Raw genomic sequence first — 26,990 nt, forward strand, 5'->3', positions numbered from 1 at the left:
TCGTGGCATCTGAAACCCACCATCAATGGAAAGACGCCAACAACACAACACTGAGAGCTGTGTCTGAGGATAAAGCGGTGGAAACTGGGCAGCTCTGGCTGCGCCCCTGGCCGCTAAGAGAACTCGCCATGGGCAACAGGTCTAGGGGGAGAGGTCCCTGGGGAGGAGGGCGAGCAAAAGAGCAAAGGGCGTCTCGGATGGGGACGGGAGAGACGGAGACCCCAGACAGAGAGCGGTCAGAGAGCAAACCAGGAGCCACAGAGACCGGGACAGACGGACACTTTTAAGGGGTGCGCCCGGCGCCCGGGGCAGCACCCAGCTCGTGGGGTGGAAACGAGCGCACCTGGCCGCAGGGGACGAGCTGAGCCGCCGCCTCCTCCACCCCACGGGCAGCCGGCGGGAGCTGACGGGGTCCTTGTGAGCAGCTCGGGAGCACAGCCCGCTCCTCCCTCCCTCCCGGGTCCCAGCCCCGCAGCTCCTCTGACCTGGGAGCTTCCAGGGCCGCCGGGCTGCGGTTCCCGCCACTGCGCTGCTGACTGCTGACTTTCCCAGGCCGCCCCGCGAGCGCGGACACCGCGGATCCCGAGGGCTCAGGTCCCCGCGGACCCGCCGCGTCCTCCGCACCCGGCTCTGCACCCCGGGTCCCCGGCCACAAATCTCTTACCCGGCTCCGACCGCGCCGCCTCCCGGGTCCAACCGCGAATGGAGCGACTTCCGGTCACTTCAGCCCGGTTTCTTGGAGACGGCTCCTTCTGGCCCCGCCCACTAGACCCCCGCTTCCGGTTACGTCTTTGGTCTAAACCTGCCTACCGCGGGCTGTTTTCTCTTGGTTTCCCGGGTCCACCCGAGTGTTTTTGTTACTGTTGTTGTTTTCCCTTCAACTCTGATGCACAGATGCTTCCGATCTGCATATCCGGTTTAGCATCTCCTCCCCCACTCACCGCCCCTCCCCTGCATCTCCCGCCGCCTTGCACACAGCTCAGGCCGCCCTGGACCCGCTCTGCGCAGGCTCCGCACACGCTTGCTGCAGCCCAGACCAGAGCTGCAGCCGGGAGGACGCTGCACCCCGGTGTCTGACCCCGCAGTGAGCGCTGAGACCTCCAGAGATAAATTCTCCTAAGTTCTCATCTGGGGATAGCGGCCTCCTGGGTTGAAAACACACAGCCTGGTCTCCAGAGCGAGTGCCAGGGCAGGCTCCAAAACTACACAGAGAAACCCTCTCTCGACAAACCAAATAAACAAACAAACAAACAAACAAAAAACACAGATGGACTTGCATTGGTCCATGCTACCAACAGGATGATCAGGTAAAGTGATGAGCGTATTAAATGTCACGCGCCCTCCCATTGTCACTTTAAAGCACTTGACTGGTGGTAAACAATGAAACCCTCCAATGCCCATTAATGTAATGGGGAATATTTGATATGAGAAAAATATGAGAGTGTAATACGTGTAAAAATTTATGTATACACCGATGCCATGGTCATGAAGCTGTTGTGCAGTATTAGTACCCTAGCATTCAAAGTTAGTCCTCGTAGTATTTTGACTGCAATTGGCTCCCATAAGCTCTTAGGGAAGGGCCCGATTATATATGTTGGGTAAAGACTACATATATTGTCTAACACCACTCAGGAAAAAAAAAATTCTTACAACAATCGTACATTTAATTGTTACTATTATGTCCTAGGTTATTTCAGTTTGTTTAAACAAAAAGGATTTATATAAAAACTCTACCAGGGAACTCCTACAGCTGATAAACACCTTCAGCAAAGTGGCAGGATACAAGATTAACTAAAAAAAAAAAATCAGTAGCCCTACTATATACAGATGATAACTGTGCTGAGAAAGAAATCAGGGAAACATCACCCTTTACAATAGCCACAAGGAACATAAAATATCTTGTGGTAACACTAACCAAAAAAAGTTAAAGATGTGTATAACAAGAACTTTGAGCTTTAAAGAAAGAAATTAGTGAAGATAGCAGAAAATGGAAAGATCTCCCATGCTCTTGGATAGGTAGGATCAACATAGTAAAAATGGCAATCTTGCCAAAAGCAATCTACAGATTCAATGAAATCCCCATCAAAATCCCAGCACAAATTCTTCATAGACCTTGAAAGAACAGTACTCAACTTCATATGGAAAAACAAATAACCCAGGATAGCCAAAACAACTCGGTAAAATAAACAAACTTCTGGAGGCATCACCATCCCTGACCTCAAGCTCTATTATAGAGCCATAGTCCTCAAAACAGCTTAGTATTGGCACAAAAATAGACAGGTAGACCAACGGAATCAAATTGAAAGCCCTGATATTAACCCACACACCTAGAAACAACTGATTTTTGACAAAGAAGCCAAAGTTATACAATGGGGGAAAAAAAAGCATCTTCAACAAATTGTGCTGGAAATAACTGGATACTGGCATGTAGAAGATTGCAGATAGATCCATGTCTATCGCCATGTACAAAACTTAAATCAAAAGGGTCAAAGACCTCAACATAAACTCAGCCACACTGAACCTCCTAGAAGAAAAGGTAGGTGGTACCCTTGAACAAATTTGTACAGGAGCCCAAACAATGCAATTAAAAAGTGGAGTGCAGAACTAGATAGAGAATTCTCAACAGAGGAATCTAAAATGGCTGAAAGACACTCAACATCCTTAGCCATCATGGAAATGCAACCCAAAACAACTCTGACATACCATATTACTCCTGTCAGAATGGCTAAAATCAAAAACACCAATGACAGTCTATGCTGGAGAGGATGTGGAGAAAGGGGAACACTCCTCCATTGTTGTTGGGAGTGCAAACTTGTACAGCCACTTTGGAAATCAGTATGGCGGTTTCTCAGGAAAATGGGAATCAGTCTACCTCAATATCCAGCAATTCCTCTCCTGGGCATATACCCAAAGAATGCACATTCATACAACAAGGACATCTCGTCGACTATGTTCATAGCAGCACTATTTGTAATAGCCAGAACCTGGAAGCAACCTAGATGCCCCTCAACTGAAGAATGGATAGAGAAAATGTGGTACATTTACACAATGGAGTACTACTCAGCGGAAAAAAGCAATGGATTCTTGAAATTTGCAGGCAAATGGATGGAACTAAAATAAACCATCCAGGAGCAAGGTAACCCAGTTACGAAAAGACAAACAGGAGCCTTCATCCAGAAGCTGATCAAAGCATAAACAGGCACCCACAGCTAAGCACTGAACCACACTCCTGGAATCTAGTTTCAGAGAGGGAGGGGGGATGAGCAAAGGAGCCAAGAAGGTGCTGGAGAAATCCCCGCAGAAACAGAGAGCACAGAGACCCTAGTCATAAAGCTGCGGAAACAGCATTGGACCGAACCAAGTGCTCTGAATGTGGGTGCCAGCTAGGAGGTCAAGGCAGTCTATGGGATCTCTAACAGTGGAGCCAGTCTTTATCCCAAGAGCACAAATGGACTTTGGGAGCTCATTCCCTATGGAGGGACACTATTGCAGCCCAGATACAGCAAGGCGAGCCTAGGCCCTCCCCAAAATATGACAAACTTTGATGGAACCCCGTGGAGGACCTCACTATCCCTGGGGAGGAGTTGGGGGGTCTTGTTGGGGAACATGGGAGGATGATAGAGCAAGGGAATGGACATGTAAATATGAGACCCTCTAAAAATAAAAAAGTAAAAAATATTAAGATGGCTAAATGTAACTAAATATGTCTAGCATTTTTCTTCCCCCTTTTCTTTGTTCTTTTTTTTTGTTGTTGTTAAAGTCCCCTTATTTGAGGTCTTGAATATTCAGATGTGTTGCTAAAATGTAATGTTCATCTCTCAGGACTCTTTTTTTTTTTTAAACTATGAACCAAATGTTTATTTAAATTTTTTAAATTAGTTGTACAACTAATTCATGACAAATTACCGGATGAATTTTATAATCTTCAGGACTGGAGTTTATCGAAGCCTTCAAATTTGGAATCTTCAAATGAAGGTAGGGAATGTGTTCATGTCTCCTTTACCAAACATCTGTTTAAGTTTAAAAAGCTTTCTGTCCAGCTCTTGCTGATACTCGGGGCCAGTATCCACAGGTCCTCCCGATGTCTGTTGCTGTGATTTGTACTCTTACCTTGTCCAGGAAGAGTTTCTGAATGGGATCAATTTCCTTATTAAATGCCACCGCTGTAACCCAGAGCTCCTCCTTAAAGCACAGACACTGCCAACCGAGGGACAGAGGAGAGCCTGAAGATCCATTCTACTTCCAGCCCCGGCTCTGCCTACACAGCCTATCTGCCAAGGCTCACCCATCGGGGCCTGGTTCCAGGGCTTTTCCCCTGGCATCACCCCCACCCCTACCTCCACGCCGCCCTTGTGTTTTGGCTGGTACCGTGTTGGTGGGGGTGCTCATGAAATTCCAAGTGAACGAACTTAGAATTTGTAAAAGGCCGGGCGGTGGTGGCATACACCTTTAACCCCAGCACTAGGGAGGCAGAGGCAGGTAGATCTCTGTGAGTTTGAGTCCAGCCTGGTCTACAAGAGCTAGTTACAGGACAGGCTCAAAAGCGACACAGAAACCCTGTCTTGATAAACCAAAAAAAAAAAAAAAAAAAAAAAAAAAAAAAAAAAAAAGGAAAAAAAAAAGAAAGAAAAAGAAAAAAGGAAAAAAAAAAACTTGTAAAAAAAGATTAAGACTTATGAATGTATACATAGGTAGGTAAAAATTTGCAATTGCATACCTATATGTAACTTGAAAATCAACTTCTGTTATTTCCCTTTTAAAATAAGAAAACAGCAACAGGACTCCAAAACAGTATGGATTATGATTCTTTATTATGAAAATATGTAGACATGATCTAATAAATAAAATATTTAATAATAAATAAGTTCATTAGTTTTTAAAGACTATTCATATTAGGAGCAATCGACATAAATATATATGACTAACCTCGTTGCCTTTGCTAATTTTCTCAACCTTTAACTATCTGGATAAACTGAGACATACAAGGAATTATAATATTCTGTAATGTTATACTATACAGATAAAAATATAAGGTTTCCAATATTTTTATTGACTATATTTGTCTATTAAGTCTTAGGTATTTTGACAACATAACAGAGAGTATTCACATTTCATTTTCTCTCGAAAATTTCCACGAGGACAATAATTTCCATGGATTTGACATCTGCAATTCTGTAAGAGAATCTATTATAAATGAAGCTCGGAGAACTATCTTGATGGCCTTTTTCTACATAGGATGGACTTGTATCCTTTTATAATACCGAGGAAGGGTGGTCTCACGGGCAAAATAGGTTGCCTTCAGGAATGAACTGTTTCCAGAAACATGCTTAAGAATGCGGACATGCAAATACATGGACTTTTTCACTGACATCAGTGAGCAATTTACAGAAAAGTAGAATTAAAGGGGACTTGCTGTCTTTAATTTTAATAGTAAGTATCACAGCACCCTAGAATCACAGATGATGGAAGCAATATGTGACTTGCTTTTGATGTAAGATAGATATGTCTAGGAGGACATGCAGATTGCAGTATTCTGGTTTTTCTTTTTGCCATTTTTTTTTCCACAGTGATGATGGGTGTGTTGACAAGCGAACTCTGTCTCAGCAAAGGTTCTGTTCAATGCTCTGTCTCATGTTCTCAATAAGTAAACTAGTATTTTCTCCTCCTTGTTTCGTTTTATTTTTCAGAAGGGATCTAACAAATAAAGCTTGCCTGAATATCAGAGGTACGAACCTAGCCAGTCAGCCAGTCAGCTATACAGGCATTGGTGGCACACAACTTTAATCCCAGCAGCCACACTAATTAGCCATAGAGGCTGGGCAGTGGTGGTGCACGCCTTTAATCGCAGCACTCGGGAGGCAGAGGCAGGCGGATCTCGTGAGTTCGAGACCAGCCTGGTCTATAACAGCTAGTTCCAGGACAGCCTCCAAAGCCACAGAGAAACCCTGTCTCGAAAAAACAAAAACAAAAAAAAAATTAAAAAATTAAAAAAAAAGGTGGGAGGAGACAGGAGTCAATCAGTCTGCAGTCACACTGAGGACAGGATCGCCCACTTTGGTTTGAGCTTTGGTAGAGGTAAGAACTCTTTAGTGATTGGCTGTTTTGCCTCTCAGAGGCAGAGGTATGAGTAACAGTATTTGAGAGCATGTCTACCTGCTCGGCAGCAGAGGAAACTCATCACACCTTGTGGCCAGTTCAATATGCCCGTATTTGAGCTGTGCAACTCCACTCCGTTTCCGTTCATCTCATGGCACAGCTGACTCCTGAGTTCCCCAGCATGTACCACAGGGTGTCCTGGAGCTGAAAGGAGTTTCCCGGTGCCTGCAAGGTCCTGTCTGATTCCTAGAAAGGTAATCTCTGAGTTCTCTCTAGGAATTCCCATCAGGCTCCTGTAATCTGGCTCTTGACAAATGCTGCTGAATGTTCCAATCCTAACAGAGCCTCTGCTTCATTTGCCATCGATCCTGATGGCTGTCCCTGCCCCACTGATTTGCACGTACCCCACTCTATCCATGTACTCTTCCTCACACCCCCAGCTGCCAGGGTACCTGAACCGATTTTACACAGGCTTGTTACATGCCTGTGGTCACTACAGACAAGAGCTGTGTATATAATAGTTACAAAATGAAAAATAAAATACAGTGTAAGGGGGTACAGGGAGATGTGTTTTCAATGTACACACGTTTATAAGTTTAAAATGACACTGGAAATCTGTGATGAATTAGGGTAATGACCTAAAGGTAAATAAGCAGAGGAGCCTCAACCCATCAAACACCTGAAATTGGAATCCCAGAGTCTGTCCAACTGGTTGTAACCTCCAGAGTGTTGACAGTCGGTCCAGAGACCTAACTTTCCGTTATCTGCTACCTGACGTTCAACATTCCTGACTCAGCACAACTGACAGAAATGATCTGTGATCCTCTGAAAACAAATGACTGAATTTACTAAGACTGCACTAAATACGAGCTCAGGTTTCAATGAACTGCATTTCTGAGAACACCAAAGTATTCTCGAGCAATATTTTCCTATGAATATAACTTTCTTCTTGCATTGAGATCTGAGGAAATTCTGTAATTATATGCATTTGTTCACTATAACATACTACATTGTCTAAGGTCCAAAATATCCGAGTCTTCCTGTTTTTCATGATGAATAGTCTGGAATGACTTCAATATAAGCATTATGTAAAGGATATAACAAAAGGAATTGAAATTCAGTTCTCAGGGTTTATAATGCAGTGTGATAGTGGTCTTTAGTATTTGCCCATGAGTAGGATTTTTCCGAGGTGATTGGAGTTTGGTTGAAATGTGGGCTATTTGGTTGGTTTCATATCCATGCATGGAAAACAGCCCAGTTTGGATGACACTGGTAGGTGAATTTGCTTTTTTTTTTTTATGTTTTTTTTTCTTTTTTTTTTTTTTTTTTTTTTTTTGGTTTTTCGAGACAGGGTTTCTCTGCATAGCTTTGGAGCCTATCCTGGCACTCACTCTGGAGACCGGGCTGGCCTCGAACTCACAGAGATCTGCCTGCCTCTGCCTCACAAGTGCTGGAATTAAAGGTCTGCGCCACCAACGTCCATTGGTAGGTGAATTTTCATTTATTGTTTTGCATACATCTCTATCACTACTTCTAGAATGCAAGGAAGAGAACAGCCTTCTGAGGTTCCCAAACCTTCTAAATTCTGTAGGTGTAGAGTCCTTTTGTCTTCTGTAAGTACTACTATGGCAGTAACCCTGGAGCATTGAGCACAAGCTTGCCTGCTTCCCTTGACTCAAATGTTTTCACTCTAATACAGTCGTACCAAGTTCTAAATGCTGCAAGGCCTTTACTATAGTTCCAGGTGCCCAATGTGGGCATATCTGCACGTGGGCCATCGGGTCTTGTGATGGATGAAGGAACACTGTCTCACTCAGTTTCTAAGGCCATCAGAAATATGTGTTTGCCTATGGTCTCAGCCACCCCACTGAGAGGGTAGTTTGACACTCAAAGGGGGTTGTAACCCTCATGCTGAGGGCTTGAGAACAGCTGCTATATTTAGATACAAGTTTGGAGGAAAAATTGATGGATTCAGCATGTTTCATGAAACACTTGTTTCTTGGAGTGATGAAACACATATATGCAACTGTTCACCCCAACTGGCAACTGAGAACAGAAACAAGTGTAACTTGTTGAGCCAATCAGCTTTATTTGCCTTCCTTAAGGAAACATGGGGAAGGAGTTACTTTACTAGAGTTATGGGGGAAAAAAAACAAAAAACAAAAAACAAAAAACCAGTTGCCATCATTAAAATCCAACCTGCATGGGATTGAATAGTGGATATGCCCAGAGCAAACATAGGCATATTTACAGGAAAAAGAACAGCCAGTTCCCTGCACTCGGGAGGCAGAGGCAGTCAGATCACTGGTCTACAAGAGCTAGTTCCAGGACAGCCACCAAAGCCACAGAGAAACCCTGTCATGAAAAAAACCAAAACAAACAAACAAACCAAAAAAAAAAAAAAAAAGAAAGAAAGAAAAAAGAAAAAAGAAACCAGCAACCAGCCCGTCTTGGTGACTCAATTTCTTCTTTTAAGAGGCATGATTTGTCTGAGTTTCTTCATTTAAGCATATGGAATCTGGTCAGTTTCAGGGATTTCTTGAAGCTCTTTGGAGCTTCAAGTTCTATGTTCTGCCTTATTCAGGTTCCTTTCAGAGTGGATCAGTTCAGTCTCTAGGAAACTCTTGCACGCCAGCACGTTCTTCAGGTGTCTTCAATATGAAGTATTCCAGGTTGAACAAGTAAAAGTTTAATGAAAAATTCCCTACATTGTCACATTGTCAGAATTTCCCTCAACATAAATTCTTGTTTCCGAGATTAAACATTATTTAAAGGTTTTCACAAGTTTCTCCTGCTCATGATTCCTCTAGCACAAAGCTTCAACCGCAGTTAAGGCAGAGTTTGGTGGAAGCAAATGCCATGTTATTTTCTATGGAAATTTTTCTTCGCAGTTATGAATTTTCAGGTGATTTCTTACACGAGAAGCAGGTAAGACTTTTCTGCATTCTTTACATTCCTAAGGCACCTCTCATATGAACTTTTTGATGTGCTGTAAGGCTGGCTTTCTGGATAAAAGATTTCTCACACTGACTACATTTGTAAGGCTTTTCTCCTGAATGGATTTTCTGATGAGTTCTAAGATTGCTTTTCTGGGTAAATGATTTGCTACATTCACTGCACTGGTAAGGTTTCTCTCCTGTGTGGATTCTCTGGTGAGTTATAAGACAGCCTTTCCTGATAAAGGATTTGTCGCATTCAGTACACTTGTGAAGATTCTCTCCTGTGTGGATTTTCTGATGAACTCTAAGACTGCTGTTCTCGGCAAAGGATTTGTCACATTCACTACATTTGTAAGTTTTCTCTCCTGTGTGGATTTTCTGATGTCTTCTAAGATGAGAGCCACAGGTAAAGTTACATTCACTACACTTGTAAGGTTTTTCTCCAGTGTGGATTCGCTGATGAGCTTTAAGATGGCTACTATTGGTAAAGGATTTGTCACATTCACCACACTTGTAAGGTTTCTCTCCTGTGTGCATTCTCTGGTGAGTTCTCAGATGGGTATTCTGGGTAAAAGATCTGTCACATTCACTACATTTGTAAGGTTTCTCTCCTGTGTGGATTCTCAGATGAGCTCGAAGACTGACTTTCTGGGTAAAGGATTTCTCACATTGATTACATTTGTAACATTTGTCCCCTGTGTGGGTTATCTGATGTCTTTTCAGATGAGAAAATCTACAAAAGGATTTACCACACTCGTTACATATATAAAGTTTCTCTCCTGTACAGGTTGGACCATGGTACTCAAGGTGGGACCATGCACAGAAGGTCCCACTCCCTTGCTTACATTCAGAAGGTCTCTCTCCTGCATGAGTTTTCTGATGACTAGTGAGGCTTGAGTACATCTTGAACCATTTTCCACATTCCTGGCATTGCAGTGGTTTCTTTGCACCATCGGCTCCTTCCATTGTGAGCACAAGCTCAGAGTCAAAAGGTTCATCATACTCTGTATCCTCGAGTTCTTCTTTTCCTGAGTGGATTCTTTGATTTTGACTAAGAATGGAACACAAATCTAAAGAGTTTACATATTCTTTGTATGTATAAGGTTCTTCTCCAGTGTTCCCACCTTTATATCTGTTTATGTCCTCTTTGCAGTTTTCTGCAATGTCATACAGTGTACTTTCAGAAGATTCAAGCATAATTTTTCCAAGTTCATTATATTCAGAAGGCTTCTCTTGGATATTCACATGATCATGCTTTGTGCCTTGATCCAAGACTGTCTCATATTTATCGAATCTGCAATGGTTCCCTGGAAAATTAATTCAGTTTGCGACAACAGGGATTAATGCATGACTAAAAGATTCAATAACCAATGTCTTCTACGACATGTAAACAAGAAATTCTCAGGGATTCAGCTCCCCACAAATGCCTTTTCTGACTCACAATCATTAAATACATGCTCATAAGAGCCTCCAATCTGATCTGTATCAAACCATAACGACCAATAATAGGCCTCTCATTCTTATCTCCCTTGCAGAAGGGAGGACAAATGGGTGACCAAGCAACAAATAACTTTGACAAGGGAGCCGTCTAAAGAATCATCTGAAGAATAATCCTCTATTTTCTTGTTTATGATTTTGAGGCAGAGTCACAACTCTGAGGGGCAATGCTGAGCTAGGAGCTCTATTTCCCAGGTGATACGGAACTCATCACACCCTCTTGCTTCAGTATCCAAAGTGCCACGATTAAAAGCACGCTATGCCAGTTTGTGTTTTAGGGCATAAGGAGGTGAAAAGAAATTTTTCCACAAAGAGTACATCTCAAAAAATTAAATACAAGAACAACATTCCCTGGGTGTTGGCGGCACCTGCCTTTAATCCCAGCACTCAGGAGCACAGTGAGGTGAGTCTCTGAGTTTGAGGCCAGCCTGTTCTACAGAGCGAGTTCCAGGACAGGCTCCAAAGCTACACAGAGAAACCCTGTCTCAAGAAACCCAAAAGAAGAACATCCTTACAATCATCAGCTTTTTCTCTACTAATAACATTCTGAATTTTTTAAAATCAAGAGTAGTTTAATAGCAAAATCAAAATATTTCAGTTATTATGAGTACTGTAACATAGTCCCCTTGCCCTGAATATACATTTTTTTTTAAAAAAAAATTGAAGTTCTCATTGAAAACATAAGCGGGTTGGAGCAATTACACAGAATACAGCATTGGTTATTCTTCCAGAGAACACAGAAAAATGTAAAGAAATCATGAAAAAGTTATGTTAATAACCACAATTTGCCTTAGGGCTGGAGTCTCTAGATAGTTCACAGAGTTTACATATACATAAAGCAAGTAAATACAAAGGATGTATCAGGTATTGTACAAGAACATTCTTACCCACAAAGAGTAGATTGCTGTAATTCTCCAGCATCACATCCATGTACAAAGCCCTCTGATCACAGTCTAGAAATTCCCACTCCTCCTGTGAGAGGTCCACAGACACATCCCTGAATGATAACAGACCCTGTAGTGGAAAATTACCCAATTACCATGTTTTAATTACAAGGAGCTGCTGCACAATATGCTTTCCTAGATAAAAGATTTCTAATGAATCAGACATAGTTTTGTAATGCAGATGAGGCATAACAATTAATCAAGGACAAAAGTTTGAGAAACTCTCTAGAGATGTGTGAGAAGGTAGGCACTGTGGCTCTAACAGAGACAATGTGTAGAATGACTATTACATTACATTCATAAGGTGTTTCTGGCGCTTTCTAAGACAGGAGTGGCAGATAAAGGATTTGCCATCATCACTTCATTTGAAATTTATTTTCTGCAGTTATGACTCTTTAAAGTCTTTCAAAATGTAGTGTGGTTCCTACCACACTCAGGGCATTATACAACTGACTTTTAAAACCAGTTTTGTAAGAACCAAAGTACTCATCTGAACTCTACAGGCAGGAGGCATACATAGCACGCACACATAGATCCAGGCAAATATAGCACTATACATAAACCTAAATTAAAATTTAATTTTAATTAAAGATACTTTCTAAAATAGTCTTTACTGTATTTTTTAATAAATGTGGAAAACAGGATGAGATAATGGTCTTTAAACCAGCAAATTTTTAAGTTATATAGTTACACATTGGGCACTAGAGGCAGGAATGTGCCTTTATGTTTTGATATCAAATAGGACCCCAGTATCATGTCTCAGATGGTCAAGTTATGATGAGCAAAACTATTTTTTCCAAATTCTGTAACTCTTGACCTTGTTCAAATACTGGACACTAGATCAATCCTGTCTGTAGCTGGGCCTCACCGTACTCTATACTAAAATGCTTAGTTCAGATCCTGAGGCCCAGGTAGGCTGCTGAAGCCTTTCTAGAACAAACAGGTAGAATATAGAGTGCAGAATTCATGGGCGAATTAAAAATCAAGATTTTCTTTCTTTAAAGAGTAAGCACTGTAATATCAATACACACATCAATGTTCCAAGCAACACATAGAATCAAATGCTTTGTGAAGATATCTTAGGAGACTATCTTCACAACCTTCAAGTAATTTTAGAAGCCAGCATTAGACAGCATGTAAAAGGACACAAACCTATCCTACGTAAAAATGGCAATCAACAGACTTCTATGAGCACCATTTACAATGGATTCTTTTTCAGAATGGCAGGTAAATTAATTCCATAAAAATTATGTCCTTGGAGCATAAAATCAAGTGACAATATAATGGGCCATGGCTGTGCTATGTGGATGGATGATCTAAAGATTTATACTTGATTATAAGAGAAGAAAACAAGGATGAGTCATAGAATGTCAAGATTTTAGATATCATTACCAAGGTGGAGAATTAAAGTCTAGAATGGCTTCAATAATAAAAACATTTTTCAAAGGAATGTGGACATGACACTGACCTGTGGAGCATTTGTCACCAAAGAATTCATTCTTCTCATTGTTCTTCTCTCAGTTTCTCTCTCAGAAACAAAGACTGGAATTCTTGTTGAAACTTCACAAGAAAAAAATGTCAAAAAACACAAAGCTAAAATTAATACAATTCTGTTACAGACAATGCCAAACCACATTAAAAGACTTATAACCAAAATGATACCAGAAAACTTATCAACATCCCTGTATATAGGAGAGAATCAAAAGACGTATTTAGAATGGGGAAAGAAAATGACTGAGAACCTTATTGCACGCAGGAATATGGGCTCTTAAAATCCATAGAGAAGGAAGGGCACAGAAAGAAGCCTATAAAACAGCACAGGTCCCCCAGTCATGTAGCACTGTGAGCCATCATTAGAGAAAAAGTGTGGAAAGAAAAAAATCAGAAAGAAATAATTTATGAGAACACAGCAAATAATGCATTTTATATAAGGAATTAACGAATAGAGCCAGGAAGTAACAAACTGTGTTCAACAAACAAAATCATTGAACTACCATTTCTAACTAGAATGAAAAAAATTAGTACCAGTAATATCACTAATCAGAATTATAAATAAACAAATAAATAAATAAGTAAATCACATGACAAATATAAGCCCGTGACCTGAAAATCCTGGTATAATAGAAATGCCTTAAGACAAACCAACAGACTCTATGATAAACTCCTACAGGTAACGGGAAGAAATAGATAAGAGCTGAGCACAGTAAAGGGCAAGTGTGCTACACCAATGCTGAGAGCACAGTGCAGAGGAAAAATGAGTAACATTAGTAGGAAAACTCTAGGGAGAAGATGCATACAATCTCCAGTCTTACTGAATCCAGAGCCACAAGAGAGCATTGGAGAAATCTGAATACCAAAAAGAATTAAGGAGAAACAGGTAAGAAAGGCACCAAATTCCTTTTTAAAGATGATGTGATCACAAAAGTCACCACACTCACCATGGGAAAATCTTAGATTTGATAAGTGCTTTATATTTATTAATAATGACAATTGCAAAGCAATAAAGTAATTTAGAAATTAAAGACCTTTAAGCTACTTCCAAAAGAACTAAGATTAATGATGAATTTACTTCTATGAAGAACCTTTTTTTTTTTCCGAGACAGGGTTTCTCTGTGTAGATTTGGATCCTCTCCTGGACTCATCCCGTAGACCAGACTGGCCTTGAACTTACAGATATCCACCTGGCTCTGCCTCCTCAGTGCTGGGATTAAAGGTGTGCACCACCACTACCACCACCACTACCACCATCTGGGCAAATCGTTTAAGGCATTCAGGAACAAAAAAATGATGAGAGTTTGTTTCATACTTCCATATCACTGTTCATTGAAGGTGGTTAGGACAGAAGCTCAAACAGAGCTGGAAGCAGGAGGCAGGAGACAGGAGACAGGAACTCATACAGAAGCCATGAAGAGCTGTTGTTTACTAGCTTGTTCCCTATGACTTGTTGAGCCTGCTTTTGTAGATGGAGTTTCTTCCCCACCTTGTCCAACCACAGCTTTACCCCAAATAAACACACAGACACTTATACTAATTATAGTGTTTGGCCAATGGCTTAGGCTTCTTACTGGCTAGCTCTCTCTTAATTAGTAACCCATTTCTATTAAACTATGTATTGCCACGAGGCTGTGGCTTACCCATAATCCAGCATGTTACTCCTTCAGCAGTTACGTGGCTTCTCTCTGCCTTCCTCTCCACAGAATTTTTCTAGTCTGGTAGCCGCACTTATACTTCCTGCCTGGCAACTGGCCAATCAGTGTTTTATTCCTGCCTGACTACTAACAATCAATGTTTTATTAATCAACCAATAATAAAAACATTTATACAGAAAGCCATCCCATCCCTTATCATGCTTTCTGACAGAATAAAGGACCAGAGCCCAGAATGTAACCACTCAAAATAGATGGGGCCCTCTACCACCAATCACTCCTTAAGAAAATACCTACAAGCCAGTTCTTTTGGAAGCATGTTCTCAATTGAAGTTTCCTCCTGTCCATTAACTATAGCTTCTGTCAAACTGACATGAAACTATCGTGCACGTCATTATATTATTATAGCAATCAGAATAACTAATGCAATCCTATAAAGAAAATACTGATCTTTTCTGCAAAAGTAGATATGGAAACAGTTACATGGACACAGGAAAGTCAGAAATACCAAACTTATCCCCAAGAAAGAGTATTCTTGGGTGTACCAAAGGACTTGATCATATACCATAATATATAGAGATAGAAGGATAAAGATATTATGGACCTACAAATAAAGAAACATGTACAAATTGAACAGAACAGATTCCAGAAAGAAACACAAAGCAGAGAGGTTAAGTAAACTGAATATGTCAAAAGACAAACCAGGAAAAGAGAGAGTCCTTTGAATATTCTCTGCTGGGAAAATGATTATCCATGAATAGATAAGTGATATTAGAGCCATATTTCTCAATCCAATTATAAATTAAAAGAGTTCTTGATTAGCTGCTGGTAGGATGAACAATCTCTAAGCTAAATTTGAGATTATCACTCATAAAGGGAAAGAGGAAGGCTTTTCAACCAGGAAAACCACAAGAAGATCTTCAAAGTCTACACAAGGAAGCAGAAAACTGTTCTGTCCTGCCCGGTTAAGAGGCAAAGGCAATCCCCAACAAACTTTAGGTATTTGTGTAAGCAACTTATGGAAACAAACAAACAAACAAAAAAAGGAGTTAGTCATATAACAAAGAGACAGACATGGTGGTACACTTTTGAGTGGGTGGGTATTACTGAATCAGGGTTACTCACATTTCTGGATGGTTAATGGTTGGTATTTTAATTAAGACATTCAATCAGAACCTAGCCACCATCTTACGGAAACCCTTTTCTAACTCTCTGTACAGTCATTTGCAATACTGAAGGACCTGTAAGCTAGCATGAGCTTTGGTATGCTAACTGGCACCATAGATAGTCTAACGATAATGTCCTCAACCTTTCTAGATCCTTGATTCTTTATCAATATTAAACAAAATAGGTGGTGGAAAATAAGTTCCTTGAGGCATGCATGGTATTGGCCAGGACTGACCACTGAGGACCATGTGACAGTCCACACACAGAACACTCTAATTGCCACAAACAGTGCCTAAGGATACAGGCAGCTGAGAACTCTGCCCTATAGAGCACAAATCCCAGGTTCTGGACTTGAAAACCTACCAATCCTCGATGTGGAAAGCTCTGTGCCCAAGAAGTGCTTTATAAACCCTGTCTTCTGCTTAGTTCTGTGATGCTTCTTGCCAGTGCAGAGACAGACACACACTGTCTCTGCTCAACAGATGTCATGTGTGAGGTTGGCTGTGCCATGTGACTTTGTGGTATTCCTTGCTTCCCAACTGTAAGAACACCTTTCCCTTCAGACTTTTAACACTTGAGTTGTGGAAATCTTCCTCATGGGATCAGAGCTGAAACACTTGCAGAGGGAAAATCTCCCTCAGAAATGTGACACTTGCAGTGGTGAAACCTTCCCCCTCAGAACTATAACACTTCCACTGGGAAAACCTTTCTCCTCAGAGACGTACGCTTTCTCCTCTATGGACTTTCACTTTCCATTATGAGAGGGGAGACTCATTTATAAAAAGCTCACAAACTTCCAGAATAATTTTAGCTGGAATCCTGAGGAGGGGAAATGCAGAATGGAAGAATACTATTCTTACGCACAAAAACAGACCTCTGCACTTCCAGCACATCCAATTTCTGTGCAAAGCCAGCTGAGTGGGTTCAAGCATTGCCCTCCTCCTCCTGAGAGTAGTCCACAGTCACAGCACTGACAGCCAAAGCATTATGAAATTAAAAATAAAAGGAGTTCTAAAAAAAAAAAACCAAAAAACAAAATCGAGTGTTTGAGCCATCTATGTTCAGCACTGCTTTAATCCCAGCATGCAGAAGGCAGAGGCAGGCAGGTCCCTTGAGGAACCAGGTTGGTATATATGGTAAGAAGTGAGTGCCGCCGGGCATTGGTGGTGCACGTCTTTAATCCCAGCACGCGGGAGGCAGAGGCAGGCGGATCTCTGTGAGTTCGAGACCGACCTGGTCTACAAGAGCTAGTTCCAGGACAGCCTCCAAAGCCACTGAGAAGGCCTGTCTCAAAAAGCCAAAACAAACAAAAATACAACAACAACAACAAAACCAACAAAAAACCCACCCAAACTGAAATGAAACAAAATGTGAAAAATGCAATAAGCATAATAATAACTCAAAGAGATCGTATAGGAGACACAATATCAGCCTTGAAGACAATATAGAGAAGCTGAATGACTCAGTCGAAGAAAACGATGAATTAAACTGCTCCATGCAAGTAGCACTAATTACCGTAAACGTGAAGTTCCAGGTGCATGGTTTACTCCCATATGAAATATTCTCAATTTTAGACACTGTAACTCACTCTGGAGAGCTATCCTGGGAAACTGGATAATCATTTCCACCTCTATGCAAATGACATGACATTAAAGAACCATCTTTATTTTATCCTTCCCTCACAGGCCTCCGCCATTGCCAGTCAATATCCAAATCTACACTATTAGCGATACTGACCTGGGGAGGACATTCCAGGAATTCGGGATTTGGAAAGGAAATGAGTGTCGGGAGTCAGTGGTCAGTCAGTCCAGCAACCACCTAGCGCTGAATTCGTCCTGTGCTGTTCTGCCTTCATTACTGGAGGGTGAAACTGTGATTTCACTAACACAGAAACAAGTTTGTCTTCTACAAGCCACGCTAAAAGGGCACACCACATTTAATTTTGGTCAATGCGTAAACATTTGGCTGTCTGAGATTCAGAACATAAGCTATGTACATGGCCACAGCCTTGAACAAGTCAGTTACACCATGCCATCAATGGCTCTGGGAATATTGAGGAATATTGAGGTCACGGACCACCCCAGCTGGGTATGGGTGTCCCTGAGATGAGGGTTCTTGAAGACTAGGTGGGTAAGGATTCGGCGGTGACAAACAGAAACACAGAGGCAGTTTGAATCTGAGGGTATTTTGCAGCTTTCAAGCAAGGCCTTTTATAATAAGACAAATATCTTCTCAGAGTTTGTGTTCAGTGAAACAATAACCAGATGATACCATCGTTACTAGGCGCAGAGACACACAACTTATCCATTGGTAACCAAAACAATAAATCAGAAAATCATTCAAGGCTAACCACAGCTAACCACCCATTTCTAAGATCAGGTTAATAAATTTTTATCGTCAGTTATTGTTTCACGTCTGGTACCTTGTTCACAATTGTTTGATATCTGTTAACCTAGTTCTTGCGAGTCTTTGAAATATTGAGCTATTTTGACTTTTCCCTTTAAAAAGCTTTCTTTACCAAACATTTAAACCCACTCTTGGTTACACATGTACAGCTAGATGAAATTTTATTGTTGGGAAAGTTTTTATCTATACTGTTTGTACTTATGTGAATGATGTGAGTGATTGGAAAAGCACTGGTTTTCCCGGAGACGAGGTCATGGTCAGTGTCCATGTCTCAGGGGACAGTTTCTCATTCATTTCTTTTGTTTGAAATGTCAGCGTAGGCTTTCAGGAACATTTTGTCAATATGAGAAAAGAATAGAGGCGTGGGTTGTTCACAGGCTTAACTCCAAGACTGTGTTCGGGAATCCTTGGAACTGTGGTCCTTAGGGAATTTTACAGATTTACCAGGAGTGTGAGAAACCTGAGGAGTTAGTATCCAGAAATGTACAAAAGGAAGGCTCATCCTTCTTTGACCGACCAAGTTATCAAAGAGACAACTCGAGAGACGATTGCTCATTCTGCTGCCACCCTCATTAAACATCCCTTTCCTCTGGGTCACTCTGAGATCTATGGTACAGTTCACTGGCAGAGAGTCCAAGTACTGCGGGCTGTGTGACTCCATGTTGACCATTTACTGGGAAGAAGGCACCGTAGGATTTTTTGCGGGTCTAATTCCTCGCCTCCTAGGTGACAACATTTCCTTGTTGCTCTGTAACTCACTGGCTTATCTTGTCAATACCTATGCACCGGACAGTGGGGTCTCTAAAACGAATGAAATGAAAAGTTATTCTCAAGCTGTCACAGGATTCTTTGCTAGTATGTTGACATATCCCTTTGTGCCTGTATCTAATCTTATGGCTGTCAACAACTGCGGGCTTGCCGGTGGATCACCTTACTTCTTGGCTAGATTGCTGGTGCGTGCTACAAAAAGCGGGAAATATGAGCCTAGGAAACAGCTTGTTTTTCCGGAAGGCCCCCTTTGGGAAGACTTATTGTTGTGACCTGAGGGTGTTAATTTGAAGATGTGGAGCATGGACACTGACATTTCGATAGTCCCAATGCACAGAATTATGGGAGAAAATGTTGGTTTCTATACAGTGTGGTGCGGTTTTTTAATAATCATTTAATCTTGGGAAAATGGGAAAAAAAAGACTCTATCTCCAGAGCAGCCTCCAAAAGCCACAGAGAAACCCTATCTCGGCCCCCCTCCCCCAAAGACTCTATCTCACCCTAGTCAGAATGGCCAGGACCAGGATAAATAACAAATTCTGATATGAATGTAAGGAAAGGAACACTATTATACACTGATTTTGGAAGTGTAAACTACAGTGGCCACTTTGAAAAACAGGCTAGATTTTTCTGAAAAAACTAGAAATAGAAGGACCCTATGTGCTACATTGTTTAGCCATTTATCCAAGATGGTCTCCAGACAGGTCTCTATAGTTCTATGTGTGTACCCATGCCCGTCTGCATAGGCTGAAGAAAAGACACTCCAGAATCCCCCAGGTCTCTTTATAGATTCTAGCTAAGAAATATATTTTTCATTATTTATTATTATTATTATTATTATTATTATTATTATTATTACTATTATTATAATTGGTTTTTCAAGACAGGGTTTCTCTGTATTGCTTTAGAGCCTGTCCTGGAACTCACTTTGTAGACCAGGCTGGCTTCAAACTCACAGAGATCTGCCTGCCTCTGCCTCCTGAGGCCTGGGACTAAAGGTGTGTGCCACCAAAACCCGGCCTAGATGTTTTCATTATTAAAATGAGGACCATGTTTCTCTGGTGTGTTCTAAGGTTCAAATTGTGCTGGCATTATTGTGACGAACAAAAAGGCACTCCAGGTCTGCAGGACGGTAAGCACACAGAAATGCAAACCCCGATCTAGAACTCTGTCATAACAGCACAGAATTCTGAGCCCAAGGACATCTTTAGATGACAGGTATACTCTTTCACACTGTGGTATGTTTTATTGTTTCCCTGCATATGCAAAAAAGTTGTTGTTGTCACCAGCCAATAGATTTTGCATATATGCTTAGATTAAACACATTAGCGATGAACTCCTTGTCACCAATGATGCATCCATGTTGACTCAAAGAGAGAAATGAAAGCATTTTCTCTTGGAACCATTTAACTAAGAATGAATCCAAATCTGAATTCTCTACTTGATGCCCTCTGTCCCTTCCATTCTGTCTGTCTGTTGCATGAGTTAAAATCAATTCCTGCCTGAAGATTGTTCTATGAATATATCTGTGTGTCCGTCTGCTGTCTCTCTGTGTGTGTGTCTGTCTGTTCCTCTCTGTGCTCTGTCTTTATTGAAGAGCATAGAAAGAATCACACGGGGTAAGGAATGGGATACTTTACAGAAATCAATTACAGAGTTTTACAAGGGATTAAGTCACTGGTTACAAATGACACCATGTGATCAAGATAACAAACAGTATTCCAAGCATCGCTGTTTATCAACCAATAGCCACAAAGGCATATTCATTAAAGGAGGTTATTTTAAAAAAAATTTAAAAAGGAGGTTATTTTCAGTCTTTGTGTTTGCTACTTTGAGCAAATGATACACATGCATTATCTGGGTCAGGGACATGGAAAAGTACATCACCTAAGATTATAGCTATGCATTAGCTTAGATTATTAAAGTTGATGGCATGAGAATTCCAAGGAAAATAGGGTTTATTTTTACATTGTTTTCTTTGGAGTGGGGGTTCGAAGCAGGGTTTCTCTATGTAGCTTTGGAGCCTGCCCTCGAACTCACAGAGATCCACCTGCCTCTGCCTCTGCCTCTGCCTCCGGAATGCTGGGATTAAAGGTGTGTGCCACCAACGCCCGGCTTTACATTGTTTTCTTAAAAGCATGTTAAATGAACAAGCTGAGTACCCAGTAGCATAGCAGGGTTAAGTCTTAAATTTTCTCAAGATGTATTATTAACTTTCACTGTGAAGTCCAGCAAAAGTTCCAATCTCTTAGCATGTAAAAGATATACTCATAATATTGCAATGCTATCTTTATGATTCTGCCAATGGGTAATAAAAAAACACAGCTCAGCTCCATGAAATACAGTTGCAATTCTCTAATATTTGTAAGAAAAATAAGAATCGCAAAGTACTATTTTGTAAATAAATGAAGACAATCCTAATGAATTCCCCACATAATGAAGGAGATCGAGTCCCAAGTGGCCCTCTCTTGTCACCAAATGAAGCTTCCAGTACCATGACTAGGTTATATCCAATTGAGTCCTTGGCTAAAGGGGTGCCAGGGAAATCCTCATCCAGGCTGTTGCCAAAAGCAGAGCTTACTTTCCACAAAGTGGCAGCAAGACCCAGTGCTGAATCAAGACACACACAACTCAATAAACGTTGAGAGGTCTAACTGGTGACTACAGAGAACATTCACCCCTATGTTCTAGTGTCCTTGGTACAGGAATGTACTTTGTAGGTTACCAAAAGAGAAACATATGCATTGACTCAGTCACAATTAACCACACCTTTGAACTACAATCTGTCCTACCTGCAAAATGTTCTAGGGCAAAGGTGGTACAAAGTTTTTGGAGTTTTTGAGTAACTAACAAATGTTCAATTTGACTTGAGGCACACTCTACTAGATAGAACCTGTATCTTACACTGCTTATGTGACCAAGAACCTGAGACTGGATACCACAGACTTATGATTAAACCAAACACTACTATTCTAACGAAAGAAAAAGAAACACTAATACAAGAACTCTAATAATATTCTTCTAACTCATTGATCTGTGCCTTATTTAGCCATCAGAGAGTCTTCCTCCTGCAGCACATGGGAACAGATACAGAGACCCATAGCAAGACAATACACACAGACAGACTATGGAGCACACAACTCTAAACTAGATACCTCCTCTATCGAATGCTACCCCCTCAGAGCTCAGGGAATCCTACAAAACAGGATGGAGAAAGAGTGTAAAAGCCATAGGGGATGGTGTATACCAGGAGAACAACTGTGCATAGATCACACGAAGTCACAGAAATTGAAACATCAAGCATGATCTTTTTCATGGTTCTTCCTTTATGCTTTCTGAGTTTTTCTGGAAAAGTAAGCAATGCTATATACTGCCCGATCTCTTCAGCCCACTTATCTAGCTTTTAATGAAAGTTTCAAAGAAAATTGAATATTCAGAACAAGGATATGTGCTTTGTAGTAAACATGGTAACTGGAATGTTCTCTTTTTTGGATTAGACTACTCAGATTCTAATTTTTAAAATGGAGAGCTTTTAAATTAGAGAAAGTGCTTTTGGTTGTGATCACATTGCTTTTGTTTATTTATTTATTTATTTATTTGAGATGTGGTGTCTATATTTTGTCCTGGTACAGCTCGATTTTAATCATAGCATTAGGGAGGCTGAAGCAATAGTATATGGTGATTTCCATGACGCCTGGGTTAGTTACATAGTACTTAGCTGACCAAAGCTACATATTTAAGACTGTATCTCAAAAGCATACACAACAAGACCGTTTCATAGGATCCTTCAAAGAGCTCCTTTCTCAGAGTTCATTATTGTCCAATCAACTACTTAATTGTCCTTCTGCTTACACTCAATGATAGTAAAACACAAAAGACCTCTGCTAAGAACTCTATTCCTAAGAATTGCTAGCTTACTTTTCTTAAGGAAACATCAGCTATTGAATCTGTTTTGCATGCATCAATCCCTACCATCCTTAACTGTGCTAATATTCCAGATAACTGATGGGGGATGTCCTTCTGTATGCTGTGAAATGTTTCTCTTATTGGTTAATGAATTAAACTGTTTTGACCAATGAACAGGCAGGATGTAGCCATGCAGGAAGTATAGGCGGGGTTACCAGACTATGAGAACTCGAGGAAGAACGCAGAGAGCGAGTTGCCAGTGAGATGCCATTTGGCTTCAGGGGAAGAAAGAGGCCCGATATTCTCGGATAAGCTAAGACCACATGGAGATACACAGTTTAATAGGAATGGCCTAATAATTAAGAGAGAACTAGGCAATAAGAAGCCTGAGACATTGCGAAAGAGTTTATAAATAATATAAGCCTCTGTGTCTTTATTTGGGAATAAAGGGCTGAGGGACCGGTTAGGACAGAAACTTCTGTCTTCAGGCAACAATCAAATGTGTGTTAAATATAAGAAAGTCCTGAATCGCAGCTCAAAATATATTATCCGAGAACATGTGAATATACAAGAGAAGTCTCATGAATGTAATGAGCTTGACAAAATGATTCATGAATCCTCCCAGTGTTCATTTTACAACACAAGTGACGCTGCAGGAAACTGTAACCAGTACAGATTTGGAAACCACAGCGATGTTTTCAATGAATATCAAACTCAAACATCCATAAACGCGGGAACATTAGAGGAACTTTTCAAATTCAATGACTGTGTAAAATGTTTAAATTTGTGTTCTAGCCTTTGCATTTGTTGCCTGATATATCCTAAAGTCTTTACACATTCATTACATTTGTAGTTGTTCTGTCCTGTCGGAATATTCTGATGATTTCTAATTCCTGAGCAACACTTTTTGACGCTGGCTGACTTGCAGGCCTTCATGCATACCAGAATATCTCCAACACACAGAACTCCACCCGGCCCTGCCTCTCAAATGCATGGATTAAGGAGAGCACCATCACACCCAGTCTCACTTCTCATTTGTTGGTTTTATTTTTCAAGAAGCTCCATGTTGAGTTGCATTGTGGATGTGGTGAGTGGGATTCCTACGTGTATACACTACGTGTATATGTTTTAGCTCTTGTTTTGACTCCAGGATTTGTTGTTACTGTCAATGGAGTTTATAGCATTTTGATTTGAAAAGGCAAGAAGAGGCCCAGTCACCATCCCACAACAGAGCTGGGGCAGAAATGGCTGCTTCTCCATTCCCAATGTAATGCGCTTTTTTTTTTTTTTCTGGGAATGTCATATATTAAGACTATGCAAACTTTCTTTTTATTTTTTATTTTGGTTTTTCGAGATAGGGTTTCTCTGTATTGCTTTGGAGCCTGTCCGGGAACTCACTATGTAGACCAGGCTGGCCTTGAACTCACAGAGATCCACCCTAGTCTGCCTCTCCAGAGCTGGGATTAAAGGCGTGGGCCACCACTGCCCAGTGAGACCATGCAAACCTTTAAAACTCATTTTTCTTTTGAAAATGTTACCTGGGGGCTGGAGGGATGGGATGGCTCAATAACAAAGAACACTTTATGCTCTTGCAGAGCACCAGAAGTCAGATCATAGCACCCACGTGTTGACTTGTAACCATCTATAACTCCAATTCCAGGGGGTTTAATGTCTGTTAAGGATTTCTCATACTTACCCCACAGGATGCTTTCTATGTTACTCAATAAATCAGAGAAAAACACTTTGTTATGGACAGACAGATAGACAAACAGACAGAGAGATAAAGAGAGACATCAGACAGACACACAGGGATAGATTCACAAGACAGCATTGAGGAAGACAGAGATTCAAAACAGAGAAAAGGGGGATGGAAGGGACAGGAAATTTCAAGTAGAGAATTTAAACCCTTGGAGTTAAAGGACTCCAAGGGAAAATGCTTTCATTTTCTTGCCTTAGCTAGGATTATTTGTGACATGGAGTTAATCATTAAACATGTTTAATCCATGCACATATATAGAATCTATTGCCTGGTAACATATTTTTTTCCATATGGGAAGAAACAGTAGAGCTTACACAATTTAAAGACACAGTCCAATCGTCTAAAAGGTGCCCGTGGGCTCAGAACCCTGTGCTTTAAGGACAGACCCCTACCTCTGCATTTGTATTTTGTTGTGCTCACCTCCCTGCAGAGCTGGGAAGCCTATTACCTGTCATGATCATCACAGCACAGCTTAAACCTCAGAAGATTCTAGAGAAACATGATCCTGATTATATACATGACAAATTCTTAGGTGGAATCTCTGAAGGGGCTTGAGTAATTCCGGAGTCTCTTCCAGAGCCTATGTAGGTGGGCGTGGGTGTACACACAGAATTGTAGGCAACAATCAGAAGAGCAGCTATTTATGAATGGCTAAACAGTACAGTATGTAGGAGAGTTTCTATTTCTAGTGTTTTTGAGAAAAGTATAGAATCCTTTCCCATGTGGATTCTCTAGTTTATACTCCCAAGCAGTGTATAACAGTGCCCCCTTCCTCGCATTGTGTCAGAATTTGTTATTTATCCTGGTGATGGCCCTTCTGACTGGTGAGATGGAATTTCAAAGGCGGCTTAGTTTGCATCATCCTAAGAGCTGTGTGTGCAGGACATTTTTGTCAACATGACTTGAGAAGTGCCCAAGCTGACTGCACAGCCTAATCAGCAGACATGAGTGTGCACAAGCATAGCTGATGCCTACTGACCCTAAAGATTGCACGGAACTAAATTAGGAACTCTAAAAGAAATGATCAAATCTCCTCATGCATATGGCACACCATGATTACACAAACGCAAACTAACTCAAGAGATTTAGAAGCAGCAGCAAAACGAAGCAGAAATACCTGCACCCTGATTAAAAAGATAATAAGCCTAGAAGCTAATTGTGTGCTTTGGCACAGAATTATGTCATAGTTTCAGAAGGAGCTACTCAATGATTTCCCCTATGCTAAGTCTATTCATGGTCACAGTTGAGAGGCAGAGCGTGGGACCCTGTGAACCTCTCTAGTTCCTAAACTGATTGTGGCTAGGGCTGGTCTTGAGTGAGCCCAGTGCAGGCGAGTACAGTTGCTGTGATTTACTGAATATGAGTTACGTGGAGCCTGCATATTGGTCTTTCCATGTTTGATCATCTTACATGAGTCTGATTTTTTGAGTTCCGTATATTGGATAGCATTCAACTTTCTCTCCTTAGGGGATACAGATAAGGTTTGTGCTTTGAGCCAAAGGCATTTTAAATATCTTAGCTTTAATTTGTTGGGGAATGGGACCTGGCCGCAGAATTTAGGGTGTATGTTGCTTTTTGCTGTGCATTTGTACCCAGTTGGCTGGTATTCTAACACGAGAAGTTAGACTGGATGTAATGAGCATATTTTAAAATAAGTGCCTTTTAGACACGTAAAAACAGTTTACTTATGATCCCCATTGCACCCAAGGCTGCACCTGACAACCTTCAGAACTTCCGTGTCATCACTCAGCCAAGGTAACCGGACAACCCTAGACCCCACGGCACCCACCGGACAGTGTTCAAGCGGAGATCAAGAGCAGCGCTTTGCTCTGCCCATCCGGCGAGAGGCCACCTTCATCCGCGCAGCGTCTGGAGAGTCACCCTGGGATCCTCACCCTCCAATCAGAGACTCGCGTTAGAGACCCGGCCTGACCTTCAGCTGAGTGAGACCTGTCCACGGGTGAGCAGCCCCGAGTGTGAGCCTGGTGCCAAGACCCTCACTCCGCCAAACACAACAGAACCCTAGGTATGCAGACCACGTGCACCTGCCTTCTCGCTGACGTCACAGGAGAGCCCGTCTCCGGAGGTCTCAGCGCTCACTGCGGGGTCAGACACCGGGGCGCAGCGTCCTCCCGGCTGCAGCTCTGGTCTGGGCTGCAGCAAGCGTGTGCGGAGCCTGCGCAGAGCGGGTCCAGGGCGGCCTGAGCTGTGTGCAGGGCGGCGGGAGATGCAGGGGAGGTGGGCGGGTCCCCGATGGGGTGGAGACGCCTGTCAATAAGGAGAGTTTGGGGAGTGGGAGAGACAGCCGGGTGCGGTTTAGAAAAAGCAGCCTGCGATCGGCAGGTTTAGGAGGAAATACGAA

General features: G+C 41.5%; 1 protein-coding gene and 2 pseudogenes across 2 annotated transcripts; 1 reads left to right on the forward strand and 2 right to left on the reverse strand.

Annotated features, from left to right (window-relative positions):
* Nucleotides 1-3,925: 3,925 nt before the first annotated feature.
* Nucleotides 3,926-6,382, reverse strand: LOC100761601 (annotated as a pseudogene).
* Nucleotides 6,383-7,458: 1,076 nt separating this feature from the next.
* On the reverse strand, nt 7,459-26,988 carry LOC100761311 (zinc finger protein 501). 2 transcript variants are annotated; one of them, XM_035449525.1, is made up of 4 exons: nt 26,678-26,988; nt 12,945-13,036; nt 11,420-11,546; nt 7,459-10,342 (listed from the first exon to the last, which is right to left on the reverse strand). In XM_035449525.1, the coding sequence occupies exons 2-4, from the start codon at nt 12,981-12,983 to the stop codon at nt 9,045-9,047; spliced, it is 1,464 nt and encodes a 487-aa protein (XP_035305416.1). In that variant the 5' UTR covers nt 12,984-13,036; nt 26,678-26,988; the 3' UTR covers nt 7,459-9,044. The 2 variants fall into 2 exon arrangements, with proteins under 2 accessions (XP_035305416.1, XP_027289734.1); XM_027433933.2 differs by lacking the exon at nt 26,678-26,988 and adding an exon at nt 26,418-26,592.
* LOC118237811 lies at nt 17,818-19,254 on the forward strand (annotated as a pseudogene).
* Nucleotides 26,989-26,990: the final 2 nt, after the last annotated feature.

Source organism: Cricetulus griseus, chromosome 9, assembly GCF_003668045.3.
Source record: "Cricetulus griseus strain 17A/GY chromosome 9, alternate assembly CriGri-PICRH-1.0, whole genome shotgun sequence".
Classification (NCBI taxonomy): Eukaryota; Metazoa; Chordata; class Mammalia; order Rodentia; family Cricetidae; genus Cricetulus; species Cricetulus griseus.